Source organism: Phodopus roborovskii, unplaced genomic scaffold, assembly GCF_943737965.1.
Source record: "Phodopus roborovskii unplaced genomic scaffold, PHOROB, whole genome shotgun sequence".
Taxonomy (NCBI): Eukaryota; Metazoa; Chordata; class Mammalia; order Rodentia; family Cricetidae; genus Phodopus; species Phodopus roborovskii.
The window spans coordinates 24,726,216-24,742,536 of NW_026125391.1; the positions used below are offsets into that span (position 1 = coordinate 24,726,216).

General features: G+C 39.9%; 1 protein-coding gene across 1 annotated transcript in view; it reads right to left on the reverse strand.

Annotated features, from left to right (window-relative positions):
* Positions 1–16,321, reverse strand: part of Fshr (follicle stimulating hormone receptor) — a 163,289-nt gene that overhangs the window by 47,690 nt on the left and 99,278 nt on the right. The window contains exons 3-4 of the mRNA XM_051175246.1: positions 3,033–3,107; positions 585–659 (exon numbers count right to left, since the gene is read on the reverse strand). Of these exons, the coding sequence (XP_051031203.1) occupies positions 585–659; positions 3,033–3,107 (150 nt within the window). The remainder of the gene's footprint in view (positions 1–584; positions 660–3,032; positions 3,108–16,321) is intronic.

Genomic DNA, 16,321 nt, shown 5'->3' on the forward strand with positions numbered 1-16,321 from the left:
GACTCAGAAAGTTTAACTCCAGAGTCTAGATTTTTGTCTGCTACTTTGTAAGATCTCATCATAACACTAAAGTATCTGTCAAGCCCTTGGCTAATGTAAAAGTCATAGGATAGAGTTCAGACATCAGGAATCCCTCTGCTGATAAAATGCCATGACAGTTATTGACCGAAATGTACAAAATGAAGCACTGCAATCTACCTGAGGAAAAAAGTACTTAAATGCAAAACAAGTGAGACAAACAATGTCTTTGAAGTCAAGGTTGCAAAATGAAGGATAACAGAAAGTTTGACTGCATCTCATTAACCTTAAATTATGACCTAGTTCTGTAAGAGGTTTGCATGATGATCCTGTAAATGCAAAGACAGCCCTCACTTGAAAATGAAAACAAAATGCAATTACGGGAGTGGAATTTTCCCATTAAATGAAACTAAATCCACTACCATCTGTCCCCCACCTTTGCTTTGGTAACCCTTGCTCATCATTGATGAAAAAGTGACTATCCCCACAGTAGCAATTGGAGATTTTACTAAACAAAAATGCACAATTTCATAACAGAAGGAAAGCCATAATGTATGAGTTCTTACAGATATCGTAGATTGGGAAGGTTCTGGAAGGCCTCAGGATTGATGTACAGCAGAGTGTTGGCCTTTTCAATTCTACTGTAAAAGAGGGAGGTATGTATAAGTGACTTAAACAGCAAGGAACATCATGGTATTTGTCATGTTATGCAGAGCATGTCAGTAAACAATCGATCAAGTCATTTGTTCATCCACCTATGTGTCTATTTTTATCCATCTATCCAGCTATCATTTCAGCAAATATGGAGCAAGCATGCAGGACACTTTATTGTATAAATTTGTGCAAACTGAGTACTAACCCTGCCCATTTAACACTCATTGATTGGTTCCCATCCTCCAGTCCATTTTTAATTAAGAGGAGAGCTGAGGATTTTATTAGTAGGAATCTCTCAGAACCAGGATAAACTAAGAAGGGGCGGCTGACACTAACATTGGGGAACTGAACTAGTGAACTAGGTGTGAAGACAAGAGAAGGATACTCAGACCAACCAGAAAGGGTGAAAAGAAGATGAGGTGAGGGAAGGGAAATAGGTGAAGCAGCAAAAAGACTAAAGAAATAGAAATGAAATGGCAAAGACAAAACAACATGTGGAAGAAGGGTCACTTCTGTCTCTGATTTAAAGTATCAAGTTCCAGCACCTGGAAGATGGCCAGGTCCCCCCCTAGTCCTGCCCCCTCACCCTGTTCTGTAGACTGAAGGGGCTCCTCCCAGCAGATGGAGAATGGTGACTTCCACCCAGCCGTTTTAGCCTGTGTTATGTCCTGATCAATAGTCTGGAAGTGAGACTCTTCTTCACATTTGGATTCCCGCAGAGAACCTACCTTTTTTTCTCATCTTGTTGGATCAATGTATATTTGCAGAGATACTCTTGTTAATTACTTCCTTCCTGTTTCATTAGCTTTTATGTTGCAGTAACCTGTAGCTAACCAGAGCCAAGTACCAGGCAATTAATCATTTTAAACATAGTCAGTGTTACATGGGGATGAGTACCTCTCCATGCAGGAAGATATGCAAGAGCTGTTTCATTAGCCACTCTTCCCACTGGACGGCACCAATGGGTGCTTCACACTGTGCCTTTGGTTCATTTCTCTGATATTCTTTGTGGACTTTGAGGCCCCATCTGGTTTATTTTCATAACTATAGCAAGATGAGGGCAGGTGGAGAGAGAACAAGGGAACAAGACAGTAATGAAAACAAGGATGAATGAAGTAGGAGGCAGAATGGGTAGAAAGAAGAAAAAAGCAGTCTGTCAACATGGGCAGACTGTGATTTCTAGATAAACTCCTTATTAAACACACACACACATACACACAGTCATACACACACACACACACACACACACACACACACACACCGAGACACACAGACATACATACAGACCCACAGAGACATACACATACACACTGACACACACAAACACCCCCCGTACCTCCCTACAACTGTACAACATTTTCTTGGAAATTCCAAATATTTCTTTGCATAAAACAGCTTATGAGATTTTCTAATGGTAAATGAGATTATTTTATCAGTGTTTCCTAATGTTATTTGATCACAAAATACTTTTCTTCTTTATTGAGCACCAAATAATTTCCTGGATTCATAGTAACAAATTTTGAACTGACAGTCTTAAATTTTTGGTTGTGTACCTAGCCTTTGACAGTTGAACCATCCCTCTACTACTTTAACTGACAATCTTGACAGTCTCTGTGGCCTTGGCATCCTATCAGTCTATGAATTATCTTCCGGTCATTAGACACTGGTATGGAATTATATTTATGTGTTGCACGTGTATACAACTAGAATGTCAACAAGAGAAAGCAAGTTTCTCTACATTAGTAGATCAACCAAGGGTCATTACAATGTAATTGCTTTATGCTGGTTGATATGCTAAATTGAGCTGATGTTTATCATGTCCTTTATTCATCATAGTGACTCTGTGTCTGCGAGTGTGGATTTCACTCTAGTTTTGCAGATGAGAAACTGAAACCTCAGATGGTCTGTGTCTTGCGTGTGCAGAGGCATTTCTCAGAGTGGGATTTATTTTGGCCTTTGTGGTTGTAACACTGAATGAGGTGATGGGATGGAGGAGGTTTTTCATCATCGTAGGGCCAAGGTTCTAGAACCTGTGACATAAAACAACAAGAAGAAAATTGACTGAAGGAGTCAGTGAATAGAACGAAGCTAAACTCCAGGCTGCTGCTTGTGTCTCCAGCCAGAGACAACGAGATTCCCTTTTAGGATGCCTCTGGTATCTTGTAATGCTGATCTATGGATTTGAGGATGGAGCAGAGTCAGAGCCTCCCAGGAATACTGAAGGACTTTAGGGCTCTTTCTAAGAGTCCTGACCGACCTGTGCACTTACCTGTGCATGCGCGCGTGCACACACGCGCGCGCGCGCGCGCACACACACACACACACACACACACACACACACACAGAGGCATGTTGCTTACATTTCATGCAACTTGGGTAGGTTGGAGAACACATCTGCCTCTATTACTTCCAAGACGTCATTCTGAGAGATCTCTCTGCAGCAAAGGAAAGATAATTCAGGTTAGTTCAGTTTTTCTCCATAGACTTTTTAAGAACTCAACTAGATAGAGCCTTGTGCCCAGGAGGATGCATAAGACACAAAACTGCTTTTCTTTCCTCAAGTCAGCTATAGCAATAAGTCTAAACCAACACACTAGATGCTAATGTTTACAGAACAGCGGGAAAATAAATTCGAGGCAGTGGTTCATTTGGAGATTACACATTTTTCAGTTGTAGAAACCAAAGCCCGAAGGAGTTACTCAAAGGCATTTAGGGAAATATACAGGATGAGATAAAATTAAGTTCCTTGGGTCAGGGGTCAGCAAACTTTCTCAGGTCCATCTAGTAATTATTTTGTGGATCTTTTGATCTATGTTGAAACTACTATAAACAATAAAGATTCAAAGAAACAATAGGAAGTGGAGTGTGTGCCAATACAATTTTATTAAAAATGGAAATGAATTTAGCCAGTGGGCTGTGATTCATTAAACATGCTGTAGACTATGGAGCCAGGTTCTTTGTTAGACTGGCTATAGTATTGGAGAATGTAGATATTCACTCTTGCGCCCTATTTCCTTTCTCCCTGATTCTCCCTTGTCATTTTTGCTGTCTTCCTTATCTTTATTTTACAGTTTTTGTTATACTAAAATAAATGACATATTCAAAATGGCAGTTTGGTTCATATATGCCCATATATATATATATGCATATATATCTTTCTTGCCTCACTCCTATTACCCTTCATTGCCCCACCCCCTTCCTGACATCTTCCCCTGCCAAGTTATACCATTTTCTGCTTTCATAGCACAAATATTCCACTATCCTCTTGTCCCTCCCCCTGCTCTCTTTAGACATTTTCTTTCCTCTGATGGTCCCACTTGTTCTTTCATGTCCTACACACACATACAGATACAAATTTAATCTACACACTACAAGTATCATGTGATACTTGCCTTTCTGAGTATGGCTTCCATTAACACAATGAACTTTCAGTTGTATCCACTTTCTGGTGATTTCTATGATTTCACTTTTCATTACAATTGAGTTAAATTTCATTGTGTATATGTACCACATCTTCTTTACCCACTGCTATACTTGAGGCTGGTTCCTAATGGTGACTTTTGTGAATACTGTATCGATAAACAAGGGCAAATGACTGACTTAGGACCTTTTGTGTATATCCTAGGAGTGAGTAGCATCACTAGATCATGCTGTATTTCTATTTTTAAGTGCATTTCTATTTTTAATTCTTTTCTTAAAATAAGATTTATTTGTTTATTATGTATATAGTATTCTGTATGCATGCATACATGTTTGCATACCAGAAGAGGGCACCAAATCTCATTATAGATGGTTGTGGCCCACCATGTGGGTGCTGGGAATTGAACTCAGGCCCTCTGGAAGAACATGCAGTGCTTATAACCTCTGAGCCATCTCTCCAGCCACTTATTTTTAATTCTTTTGAGGAGCCTCCATATTGATTTCCATAGTGATAACTCCAGTCTACACAATCATAGTGATGTATAAAGTTTCCATATTTTCCACATCCTTGCCAGAATTAGTTAATTGTTTTTTGAGGATAGTGATTCTGAATGGGTGGGGTGAGATGGAATATTAAAGCTGTTATATTTTGAAGTTCCATGATGGTTTAAGACTGAAAATTTAAAAATATTTATTAATCATTTGCATTTTCTCTTTGAGAACTATTTGGTTGATTAATACATTCATTGACTGGAGCTTTGTTGTATTTGTTTCTTTGTTTGTTTATTTATTTTTAAGTTTTTTAAAAATTAATTTTGTATTCAAACCCCAGTTCTCCCTCCCACCCTTTCTTTCACTTCCCCTTGCCTCACCCTCCCCTGAGCCTACCCCAATCCACTCCTCCCACAGGCTAAGGGCTCCCATGGAGAGTCAACAATGCCTGGCCCATTAAGTTGAGATAGGACAAAAGGACAAAGCCCCTCAAAGGCTGAACATGGTATCCCGCCATAGGGAATGGGCTCCAACAAGCTAGCTCATGCACCATGGATAGATATTGGCCCTTTGCTCAGGGGATCCTCAGGTAGACCCAGCTACACAACTGTCTCCCACATGCAGAGAGCCTAGTTCAGTCCCATGGAGGCTCCATGGCTGTTGGTCTAGAGTTCCTGAGTTCCCACAAGTTTGGTTCAACTGTCTCTGTAGATTTCCTGTTCATGAGCTTGGCCTCCCTTGCTCATCTATTGCCTCCTCTCCTTAACTGAATTCCCAGAGCTTGGCCCGGTACTTGGCTGAGGATCTCTGCATCTGCTTCCATCAGCTACTGGATGAAGGCTCTGTGATGACAGTTGAGATATTCACCAGTCTGATTACCAGGGAAGGCCAGTGCAGTCACCCTGTCCACTATTGCTTAGAGTCTTAGCTTGGGGACATTCTTATGGATTCTTGAGAGTTTCCCTAGCACCAGGTTTCTCCCTAACCCCATAGTGTCTCTCTCTATCAAGATATCTCTTTCATTGTTCTCCCTTTCCATCCCTCTCCCAACTTAACCATCCAATTCCCTTATTTTCTCATCCTGCATTCCCTCCCTTTTACACCCCCTTCCAAGGTTGACCCTCTTAGGTTATTCCTTGTTACCTAACTTCTCTGGAGCTGTGGATTGTAGTCTGGTTATCCTTTACATATAGCATCCACTTATGAGTGAGTACATACCATGTTTGTCTTTCTGCAACTGGGTTACTTCAGGATGTTTTTTCCTAGTTCCAGTTATTCACCTGCAAATTTCATGGGGTCATTGTTCTTTTTGTTTTGTTTTGTTTTTTGTTTTTTATTTTTTATAACGGAGTAATACTCCATTTTGTAAATGCATCACATTTTTAAAAGTTCATTCTTCAGTTTAGGGGCATAAATATTGTTTTCAGGTTCTGGCTATTACAAATAATGCTGCTATGAACATTTTTAAGCAAGTGCCCTTGTGGTATTCATCCTTTGGGTATATGCCCAAGAGTAGTATCACTGGGTCTTGAGATTGATTCCCAATTTTCTGAGAAACTGCCATACTGATTCCCAAAGTGGCTGTACAAGTTTGAACTCTCACTAGCAGTGGAAAATTGTTCTCCTCTCTCCACATCCTTTCCAAAACAAGCTGTCCTTAATATTTTTGATCTTAGTCATTCTAACTGGTGTAAGATGGTATCTCAGAGTCAGTTTGATTTGCAGTTCTCTAATGATTAAAGATGTTGAGCAATTCCTTAAATGTCTTTTGGCTATTTGATATTCTTTCTTTGAGAATCCTTTAAAGCTCTGTACCCCATATAAAAAATTGGATTATTTTGCATTTTGATGTGTAGTTTCTTGTGTTCTTTATATATTTTGGAGATCAGTTCTCTGTCAGATGTGGGGTTGGTGAAGATCTTTTCCCATTCTGTAGGCTGTCACTTTGTCTTATTGACAGTATCCTTTGTCTTACAAGAAGCTTTTCAGTTTCAGGAGGTCCTATTTATTGATTGTTGCTTTCAGTGTCTGTACTACTGGTATTATACTTAGGAAGTTATCAGCTGTACCAATGCATTCAAGGCTACTTCCCACTTTCTCTTTTATCAGGTTTGGAGTGTCTGGTTTTAAGTTGAGGTCTTTGATCCACTTGGACTTGAGTTTTGTGCATGGCAATAGATACAGATATATCTGCAATCTTCTACATGTCAGCATCCAGTTATGCTAGCACCATTTGTTGAATATGCTTTCCTTTCTCCATAGTATCATTTTGGCTTCTTTGTAAAAAATCAGGTGTTCATATGTGGGTGCATTAATGTCAGGGTCTTCAGTTCTATTCCATTGATCCACTTGTCTGTTTTTATACCAAGCTGTTTCTTTCTTTTTTATTACTATAGCTCTATAGTAAATTTTGAAGGCAGGATGATGATGCCTCCAGAAGTTCCCTTATTGTAGAGAATTGCTTTAGCCATTCTGGGTTTTCTGTTTTTCCATATGAAGTTGAGTATTCTTTCAAGTTTTGAGAAGAATTATGTTGGCATTTTGATGGGAATTGCATTGAATCTCTAGATTGCTTTTGGTAAGATTGCCATTTTTATTTTGTTGATCCTACCTGTCCAAGAGCATGGGGAGATATTTCCATTTTCTGATATCTTCTTCAATTTCCTTCTTTACAGACTTAAAGTTCTTGTCATAAAGGTCTTTCACTTGTTTGGTTAGAGTTATCCCATGCTATTTTATACTTGTGGCTATTGTAAAGGGTGATATGTCTCTGACTTCTTTTTTGACCCATTTATTATTTGTATATAGGAAGGCTACTGATTTCTTTTAGTTAATCTTGTATCTCAATACATTGCTGAATGTCTTTATCCACTGTAGGAGTTCTGAGTAGAATTCTAGGGGTCTCTTATGTATACTATTATATCATCTGTGAATAGTGAATAGTAATAGTTTGACTTGTTCCTTTCCAATTTGTATCCCCTTGATCTCCTTTTGTTACCTTATTGCTCTAGCTAGAACTTCAATTGCTGTATTGAATAGACATATAGAGAGGGGGCAGCCTTATCTTGTTCCTGATTTTATTGGAATTGTTTTGAGTTTCCATTTAATTTGTTGTTGGCTGTGGGCTTGCTTTAAATTGCTTTTATTATGAAGGTTTAATTTTTAGTTCTTCTTTGGTTCTAGATATTGCTCTCATGTCAGATGGAGAGGTGGCAAAGCTTTTCTCCCAGTCTGCAGTGTGTCTTCCCTCTCTCTATTGTTTACTTTGTTGTCACAATCTAAATAATTTCATAGCATTTTTTTGTGGGGGTCAGTTTTGGGAATATTGGAGTCCTATATCTTGATCTATTTTTACCTGTGTTTTCATCTAACAACTTCAAAGCTTCAGGTCTTACATTCATGTCATTAATGATTTTTGAATTGGATTAGTTGTTATGCATGATGTCATAGATCTGTTTTTATTCTCTTAACCAATTACTTCAAAAATAAACATGGATTAAAACCTGCCCCCTTTCATGCTGTTACTAAAGTGAAGTCTGTCTGTCTTTGGTGTTAATGATGGTGTAGTTTTGCTCTTGCTGGAAGTCTGAAGGCTGTGGAGAATGAAGTCCACTTTGCAGAAGCCATAGCCTGTGAGGACACAGGGTGGTTTGCTGTCTATGATGTGACCCACAGATGAAACATGCTATTGTTAGGCCTCCTGGGAAGACTCTCATGCAGTTTTAATGCTTCAGTTGACTGCCTCAGGAAACCTCATGGGATACATGCATTTAAATAGGCTGAGGTAGAAATGCTGCCTGCTGGCCTGAGACTTAGATGGAGCCACTTAAAGTGGCTGTGGAGAATGTCTGTAGGGTAGAGACTAGAACAATTCAGTGAGGGCAGTGAAACAACTATCTCAGAGAGGGATAGAGGCCTCAGGGTCTTGTGGAAATGGGGTGACAGCATCATTTTTTCATAAGCAAGTGAGTGAGGGTTTGTGAGTGAAAAGCTCTTGCTTGAGAATAGCCCAGAAGACATGTGTATGAACATCTAAAGGAGTTGAGTGAAAGAGCTGCATGAAGAAAAGGACTAGATAAGGAGAGTTTACATTTAGTGTGATCTATAAGGCCCTGTCCTCCATCTGCATATCCAGGTTCATGACCAACACTAGATTTGCTCAGCACTCATGATGATATTCTGTCAAATTTCAGGGCACACCTCCTTAACCAAACTCAAGTCTGGATGTTTTTATTGTTTTTTCTTAAGAAACTCTAGAAATCATTAGCATGAACCAGATAAGGAACAGTCCTAATTTATTTCTTTCAGTAAGTAGTTCATATGTCTCAGTGTCAACTTCAGGGACATGAATGAGTTCTGTGACTGAGAGGCATATCTGTGGCCAGATGGGGTTGGGCAAATATGGAGTTCAATAGCAGAAAACATAAGAAGTTCCTAGGTGTCCTTCTAATTTACTCCCTTCTGTCTCCAGGCTTACTATTTACTACACATCCTCTTCAATTCATTTAACATGACTATGAAGTTTTCATGTTGGTTCTGTATGCAGAGGCAGGTCTTGGACACTTACTTTTGCCTTCTCAGGCCTTGGTGGGTACTTCACTGGACCTTGTGTTCCTCACTATAGGTGAGCTTGCTTGCTAAAACCCTTTCCAGATCAGTTTGTAACAGGGTCATATCTGTAAGTAGAGCTCTGCAGAAGATTAATTTTCAGGGGTGAGGAAGCTCAATCACCTACTTTTGTGACCCACATCTCCTCAGCTAAATCATTTACCATGAGCATCATGGGAACCAAACTTCAAGCAATGTACCTTTAGACAACTGAGCCATGTCTAAATCATAGCAATGAACATTTGATTTTGCATTATATCATTTCTGCTAATTTATTGTAGCATCAGTGAAGCTTTTAGCCCTTAGTCATAGGCTGGTATTATTCTATAAAATTGTAGTCATTTGACAAACTCATATAACTTGTAATGGGAGGAATATTCACAACACTGTTACTTCCAAATACTAACCATACACAATCCAGCATAGCTTCCAAGATCAGGTTTGACTAAACAAATACAGCCATAGACACATTAGTATCACTCCATGACAGGTTAAATGTTTATGTTGGATCTCTACCTTAAAAATGCTTATTTATGTCCTTGCATTCCTGATGGGAGATGTCCTTCCTATGCTGTAAATATATGTTTCTCTTATTGGGTGATGAATAAAGCTGTTTTGGACAATGGACAGGCAGGGATGTAGCCAGACAGGAAGTATAGGTGGAGCTACCAGACTAGAAGAATTCTGGGAAAAGGAAATGCAGAGAGTATGTCACCAGAAGAGATGCTGTGTAGCTACCGGGCAGGTAGGATGTCCAAACATTCTCTAGTAAGCCAAGACCATGTAGGGATACACAGATTAATAGGAATTGATTAATAATTAAGAAAGTGCTAGCCAATAAGAAGCCTGAGCCATCAGCCAGACAATTTATAATTAATATAAGCCTTTGTGTGTTTGTTTGGGAAGAAATGGCTGTGAGGCTGAGTGGGACAGGAACTTCTACCCACACATTCTCTCTAATAGTGGGCTGGAAAAATAACTAAATGGTTAAGAGCTCTCGCTGCTCTTTCAGAGGACAGGAGTTTGTTTCCCAGTGCCCATGCCAGGAAGCTCACACCTTCCTGTAACTCCAATTCTAGGGGATCCACCACCCTTTTCTAGTCTCTGCATGTACCTGCACTCCCATGCTCTTATCTAGACACATATACACACAAAATTAAAAGTTTAGTGTGTGTGTTTAGTACTCAGTGAATGTTAGTGGGTAGATGAAAAGATAGAAACAGCAAGTGTTCAGCCTTAGAAGTGGCAGCTGCTGAATGGCAACAGAGATGAGACTTGCCCAAAGTTTTCCTTTGTACCTTTGTTGATTGGAACCATGACCAAATGTAGTAAATGGCAAAACTTTTTATCTGTGGTCCAAGTTAAGTGCATCATGTCTTGGATAGTTGGATTAGCTTGCTCCAGAGTGGGCTATCACAACACAGAGCCTTGTCCCTCCCTATTCTCTCACTGGAAGGCATACCTCTTCTGCACGTGGAGGGTTTTCTTTCTGCATCTGTGTCATGTTGTGAGTCAGCCAGACCATGGTGCCAGGATGGCATGACTTTCCTGTCATCAGTATTGTGAGGCAAATATTATTTTATACCTACCCATGTCAGGTGCTCTACCTTTTACCTTAAATAAGAGATATTCTCTAGTGAGAATTCCTCATATTTCCTTCCTACCACTCTACCGAGGATCCTTCTCCAATTTTAGTTTGTATTTCCTTGATGTATCCAATGACATTGAAATATTCAGAATAAGTAGGCAGTGGTGGCACATGCCTTTAATCCCAGCACTTGGGAGGCAGAGGCAGGTGGATCTCTATGAGTTCAAGGCCAGCCTGGTCTACTGAGTGAGTTCTAGGATAGCCAGGACTACACAGAGAAATCCTGTCTTGAAAAACAAACAAAAAATCAGAATAAAATCCATTTTTAAATCATCTTATAAATTCGTTTGAAGAATAAATTTAATTATATATCCCTCCCATAACCCAGGGGATCATAGATTCTCACATATTACATTGGATCTGCATTCTGGAGAATAGTTACATGGTTTAAATTAGTAAATTTCCCTCTCTCTGCAGAGAACTTGTAGAAGGTAGTGCCATTGCCTTATGTCTTAGCATTGCTGCTCCCAGCCCACTGTTTGCTAAATGAATGAATTGTCTCTGAGTGATTAGGGAAGATTGTCCCACTCTGCTTCGGAACAGTAAAGCTGTGCTCTTGAACACAGGCAGCAAACAATCTTTGCAAATCAAATTGTATATTAACACTGGAGGGGAGCTTTGTGTTCAGCAGAATCTTAGGGTGAGATTGTTAAAGAGAGAGAACTAATTCAAGAGGTGGAAGAAAATTTTGATTAAGCAGCTTCTGTGTTTTGTGGTCTGACATCAGTGACAAGAATCTAGAGAGAAGTAAACTGGGCCCTGGGTCATAGCAGCTTTCTGAGAGTCTAGATAGATTTATGTGTTAGGTCTCATTTACGTTACTGGGAAAATATAGTGGCTTTTTTTTTGTAGATTGTATTTAAACATAATGGTGTATATAGTTACACATGTTAACATTCAATGTATATATTTATACAGCAAAACACCATATATTTAATATACATATACTTAGCTACCAAGCTTGTTTCTAGAGTTGAGAAAACATACACACAAACACACACACACACACACACACACAAACACACACACACACACCAACTCACAAACTCACACACACACCCACCATATATTGCATTCTTCATAATGAAGAGACATATGATACAAACCCACATATGATATACATACATATATAATACACATGCTAAGAATATAAGTATTATACCATATACATTATGTAATAAAATACATGATTATAAGTGAGTATCATAAAATGTTTAATACAATTGTAATCTAATAAATCTGGTGACAAATTAGTTCAAATATAGGCTACGCATCATTCATGATAATGTGTATACAGTACACACGTCCTGCTGTTTCCTGTGTTGTCTACTTTCTCACTAGTCATTTCTGAAAATGCACCACACAGTGTAAAGTTAGGAGCCATCAGTGGAGTCTCTGATGAAGATGCCTCCCAGAGGAGTTTATAAAGCTCTTCAAAATCACATTAGTATTATCTTTAGAATCTCTTAAGTTGATTCAGAGACTTTAAAGCTAAGAGGAGGATTTGAACCTGCTCCATCTGGCTACTGGAATACTGAGAGTCCACCATGTGCAACTGGTTGATAATAGCCACCTCTCCAGGTCCCAAAGGGACTGAGTCATCTGTGTGAAAGGAAATGCTTGTCTGAAAGCAAACTCAAATACCACCAAGTTGATGGACCACAAGCTTCCCCCCTCCCCTGGTGTTTAATTCTGAATTCATCTAGGCTGATAAATTCGTGAGATACTGGCCTGGGTAACCACAGTGCTGGAAAATAGCTGCCATCAAATGTCCTAAGGATGCTTTCACAGAGAAATCTAGGTCATTTCCTACTCCCATCTGTTGGTCATTTGAGTCTTCAACTATGCTATGGTATTATTCCAAACCTTAGCTCCACTCTATCTCACTGGCCACACACAGAAGAGAGGGTAGGACAGGGCAGGTGCCTTGGCATGGGTGATCTCCCTTCCTGAAGCTATAACCAAAGAAGTATGTTGGACTGTGAGCCCCAAATCATGACCCTGAAACTTAATATTAGTTACGAATGCTTGGCTTCATCTTACACTTGTTGCACTAACTCTTATAACCTTCTCTGTTTCTTTTTATGTACATTTTGACTTAGGGCCTTTTCTTTTTACCTTTCTTTCATTCTGTATGTCCTACTTTCCTGCTTCCTCTCTCTGTCTGTCTGTTGGCTGCCTTTCTGGCCCTGCCATCTTCCTCTTTCTCCCTGGTTCTCCCTCTCCCCCTTCTCCTCTCCCACTCTTCTCCATTCCTCCTCATACTTATTCTTTCTGCCCACTAGCCTCACCTATCCCTCTAAGACTGACTAGCTATTGGCTGTTAAGCTTTTTATTAGACCAATTAGGCACCTTAGGGAGGCAAAGCAACACCTTTGTACATAGTTAAATAAATGCAGCATAAACAAATGTAATACATCTTTGCCTTGCTAAAGAAGGAAGAGGGTCAGTCTAGGTGCAAGCAGGTCATCTTCTGAGTGAGCTAGAAACATTGTCAATGGCTCTTCTGACCCCTCAGATGACAGAAGGTAAGTCCCTTTACTTCCTAGCCTGTCTGGGACAGTCCTTTCTTCCCAGAATTCTTTCCTTATTTTGGGGCTGGCCAATTTTTGCTGAGGCTGCTCTATAGACATAAAAAACACCCCCAGTGGCTCAGCCTAATTGAACCCACTTTGATTTTATCTTGAATATGCACATGCACATATCATCATATTTCAAATGCTTCTCCCAGAAGAGGAAGAAAGGAATGAAAAAAAATCATAATCATGGAAGCTAATATCTATTGTTTGTTAGGTACAAGGCTTTCCCTCCCCTGTGCCACCCCTGCTGTGTCTGAAGCTCACAGAAGCCCCAGGAAGAAGGAGCCATCTTTACAGAGGAGCAAAGAGAGGCACAGAGATGTTCTGTTATTGCTATTTTTACTCTCTGATAGAGCAGATAGTTTTTTGGGGGTGGGGTGGGGGAACAGCTACAGGCCTACACAACAACCTCACATCATTCCTTCCCTGATGAAGGGCACTTGAATTTTGGCAAGTCTCTATACAAGTTCACATGCAAATTTTCTCTCTATAGATAAATCACAGTTCCAACCAGCAACCTATATGATAAGTGATTTTTTTAGTACATTTTATGTAAGTATAAAGCATATAAATCAGTAAAAAGATGCACCCTTGTCTTACAAGAATCTGCAATTTAATTGGATAAAAGTCGCATCATGAAAAACAGACAGTGCATAGCCAGTAGAACAGAAGTAGAGGAAGGGATGCTAAGTGCCAAGCACAGAGCTTGGTAGTGAATGCTCTCCCACATCATTAATTCTCCACCACACTCTCTCTAAATCTAAGCATCTTTCAAGCTGGGACTTGAATTCTCTCAGTCTTTTCCTGCAAAAGTCCTCTTGGACTCATTCATTCTCACACTCCTTTACACACGTTCATTCTCAGATTCCTTTATGCACAACTTCTTTGTGGATGAATCACGTATCATTGGGATACTCTTCCATCTTGGATCACCTTGGCCCTATGTCTGTTGCTGCCTAGTGCATGCTGTAGCATCTCTTCTGTGAACTATGCATCCTGACAACTTTTAGTCTAGTGTTGGATGCTTCTCTCCCCTATGGTCTTTTCCCCTCAGTCCCATCTAATATCACTACTGGTCTATTGGACCAACTCAATGCTTTAATGACACTTGTTTATTTCAAGAGGGACAAATGTACCTTTCTCAATCGGATCTTAAATCCTTTCATTGCTTTTTTTTTCTTCACTATTTCTTGTAAGCAGCCTCCATTTCCTATCACGATTATTCTATTACTATTACTATTTCCTTCACCCAGGTGTTCTTAGATGTCCTTGCTAACTGAGGAGTGATTTCATAGGAGTAATGGGTAACTGTTTTGTTCAAACAAATTGAGTGTGCCCATTTGATTGATTTAAGAAGTGGAGTAGACTCAGGATTAGGTATGTAATAAACACAGCAGTCTAACAGGCCCCCAGACCTCAGCAGAATTGACACTATGTTGGAGGCACCATTCTAACTTTAGAACCCAGCATTTAGGTCCCAACACTCACCCAAACAGGAACAAAGACTTAATATATCAAAGACATGCTCTATAGTTCCAAAATCCAGGAAAGTTCCCAATTGTACTAATCTTGCTTTATGGCTCTTATGGTTTTGAATCTTGCTAACTGAGGTATATCAACCAGGATGTGATTTTTGTGCATAAAAGACAAAGAATGGTGTGACTCCAGCAACATACTTTGGCTAAGTCCCCCTGCAGCCACTGAGTGGCATAATCTAGATTTTCTATTTGGCTTGAAGAGTGTTTTGTGTGTCTTTTGGTTGAATAGTAATAGCAGAGTATTAAGTGGAGAAAAGGGTAGAGCAGAAGCTGGTGCCCCAAGTTGTTTTCTACCTGAGCACAGGAGTACAGATGGTGTCTGGTTTGGAAGTTATATGTGGGGCTGTTTGGGGAGAACAAATGAGCTTAAGGTAAGAGCTAGACTTCCTCCAGGTAGAACCAGATTACATCTGGAAGCTGGCAAGGGTGACAATTACTTTGTTACTGTGTGTGCCTGTCAGAAATGGTTTAAACAGGAATCCATTGTGTTCTTAGTGATGAAAAAGGAAGATAGTAAAGGAGACTACTGTGCAGAGTCAAAAGGAAAGGGACACAGATTAGATCACTTGGTGCTAACATGGCTTCTTAGCTTTATCAGAGGTTAATGTTGGGGTGGGGATGGGAGATTGGAGTAGCCAGACACAAGTGGGCCTCCAGAAAATAGCCTTCAGGTTCCGCACCTGTAAACTTGAGCTGGGATTCCCAGGCTTCAGGAGCAATGGTGCTGCTCATAATAATTAACCTTCATTAGACATTTGGTGCATAGTAAACACAGTACTAAATGTTCAGCACAGGTACTCTCACTAAATGGCTCTCGTGGCTTGTGCTCATCTAGTTTGTAGTCATACATGAGTGACAACATGCACTAGGAGGCCAGAGACGGATCTGAATTCAGAGTCTTGCTTTTTAAATCATTGCCTAGTGTGTATGTATGTGACCAGGGAAAAGTCATGACATTTGTTTATTTCAAGAGGGACAAATGTACAGCAATTTAGAGATTTGGGGAGAATTATGGAAATATATATGGTGTGGAATGTATTTCCAGCTATCTTCTAAAAGTCTATCCACTCTTACACATTGATGCTTAGTTAAATCCTATATTTCTCCTTCTCTTTTTCTCTCTGTCCCCTCTCTCCCTGCTTTCCTACCTCCCAGTAGTATTGGAGATTGAATACTGTATCACTAAGTTACATTCCAAGCTTCTTCATACAAACACACACACACACGCACACACACACACACACACACACACACACACACACACACATACACACACACACACAAAACGGTCTTGTTAAACTATGCACACTGTTTCAGCATTCAGAGTAGCTCAGATTGCAGAGAAGAAAGCCCCTCCCCCTCCC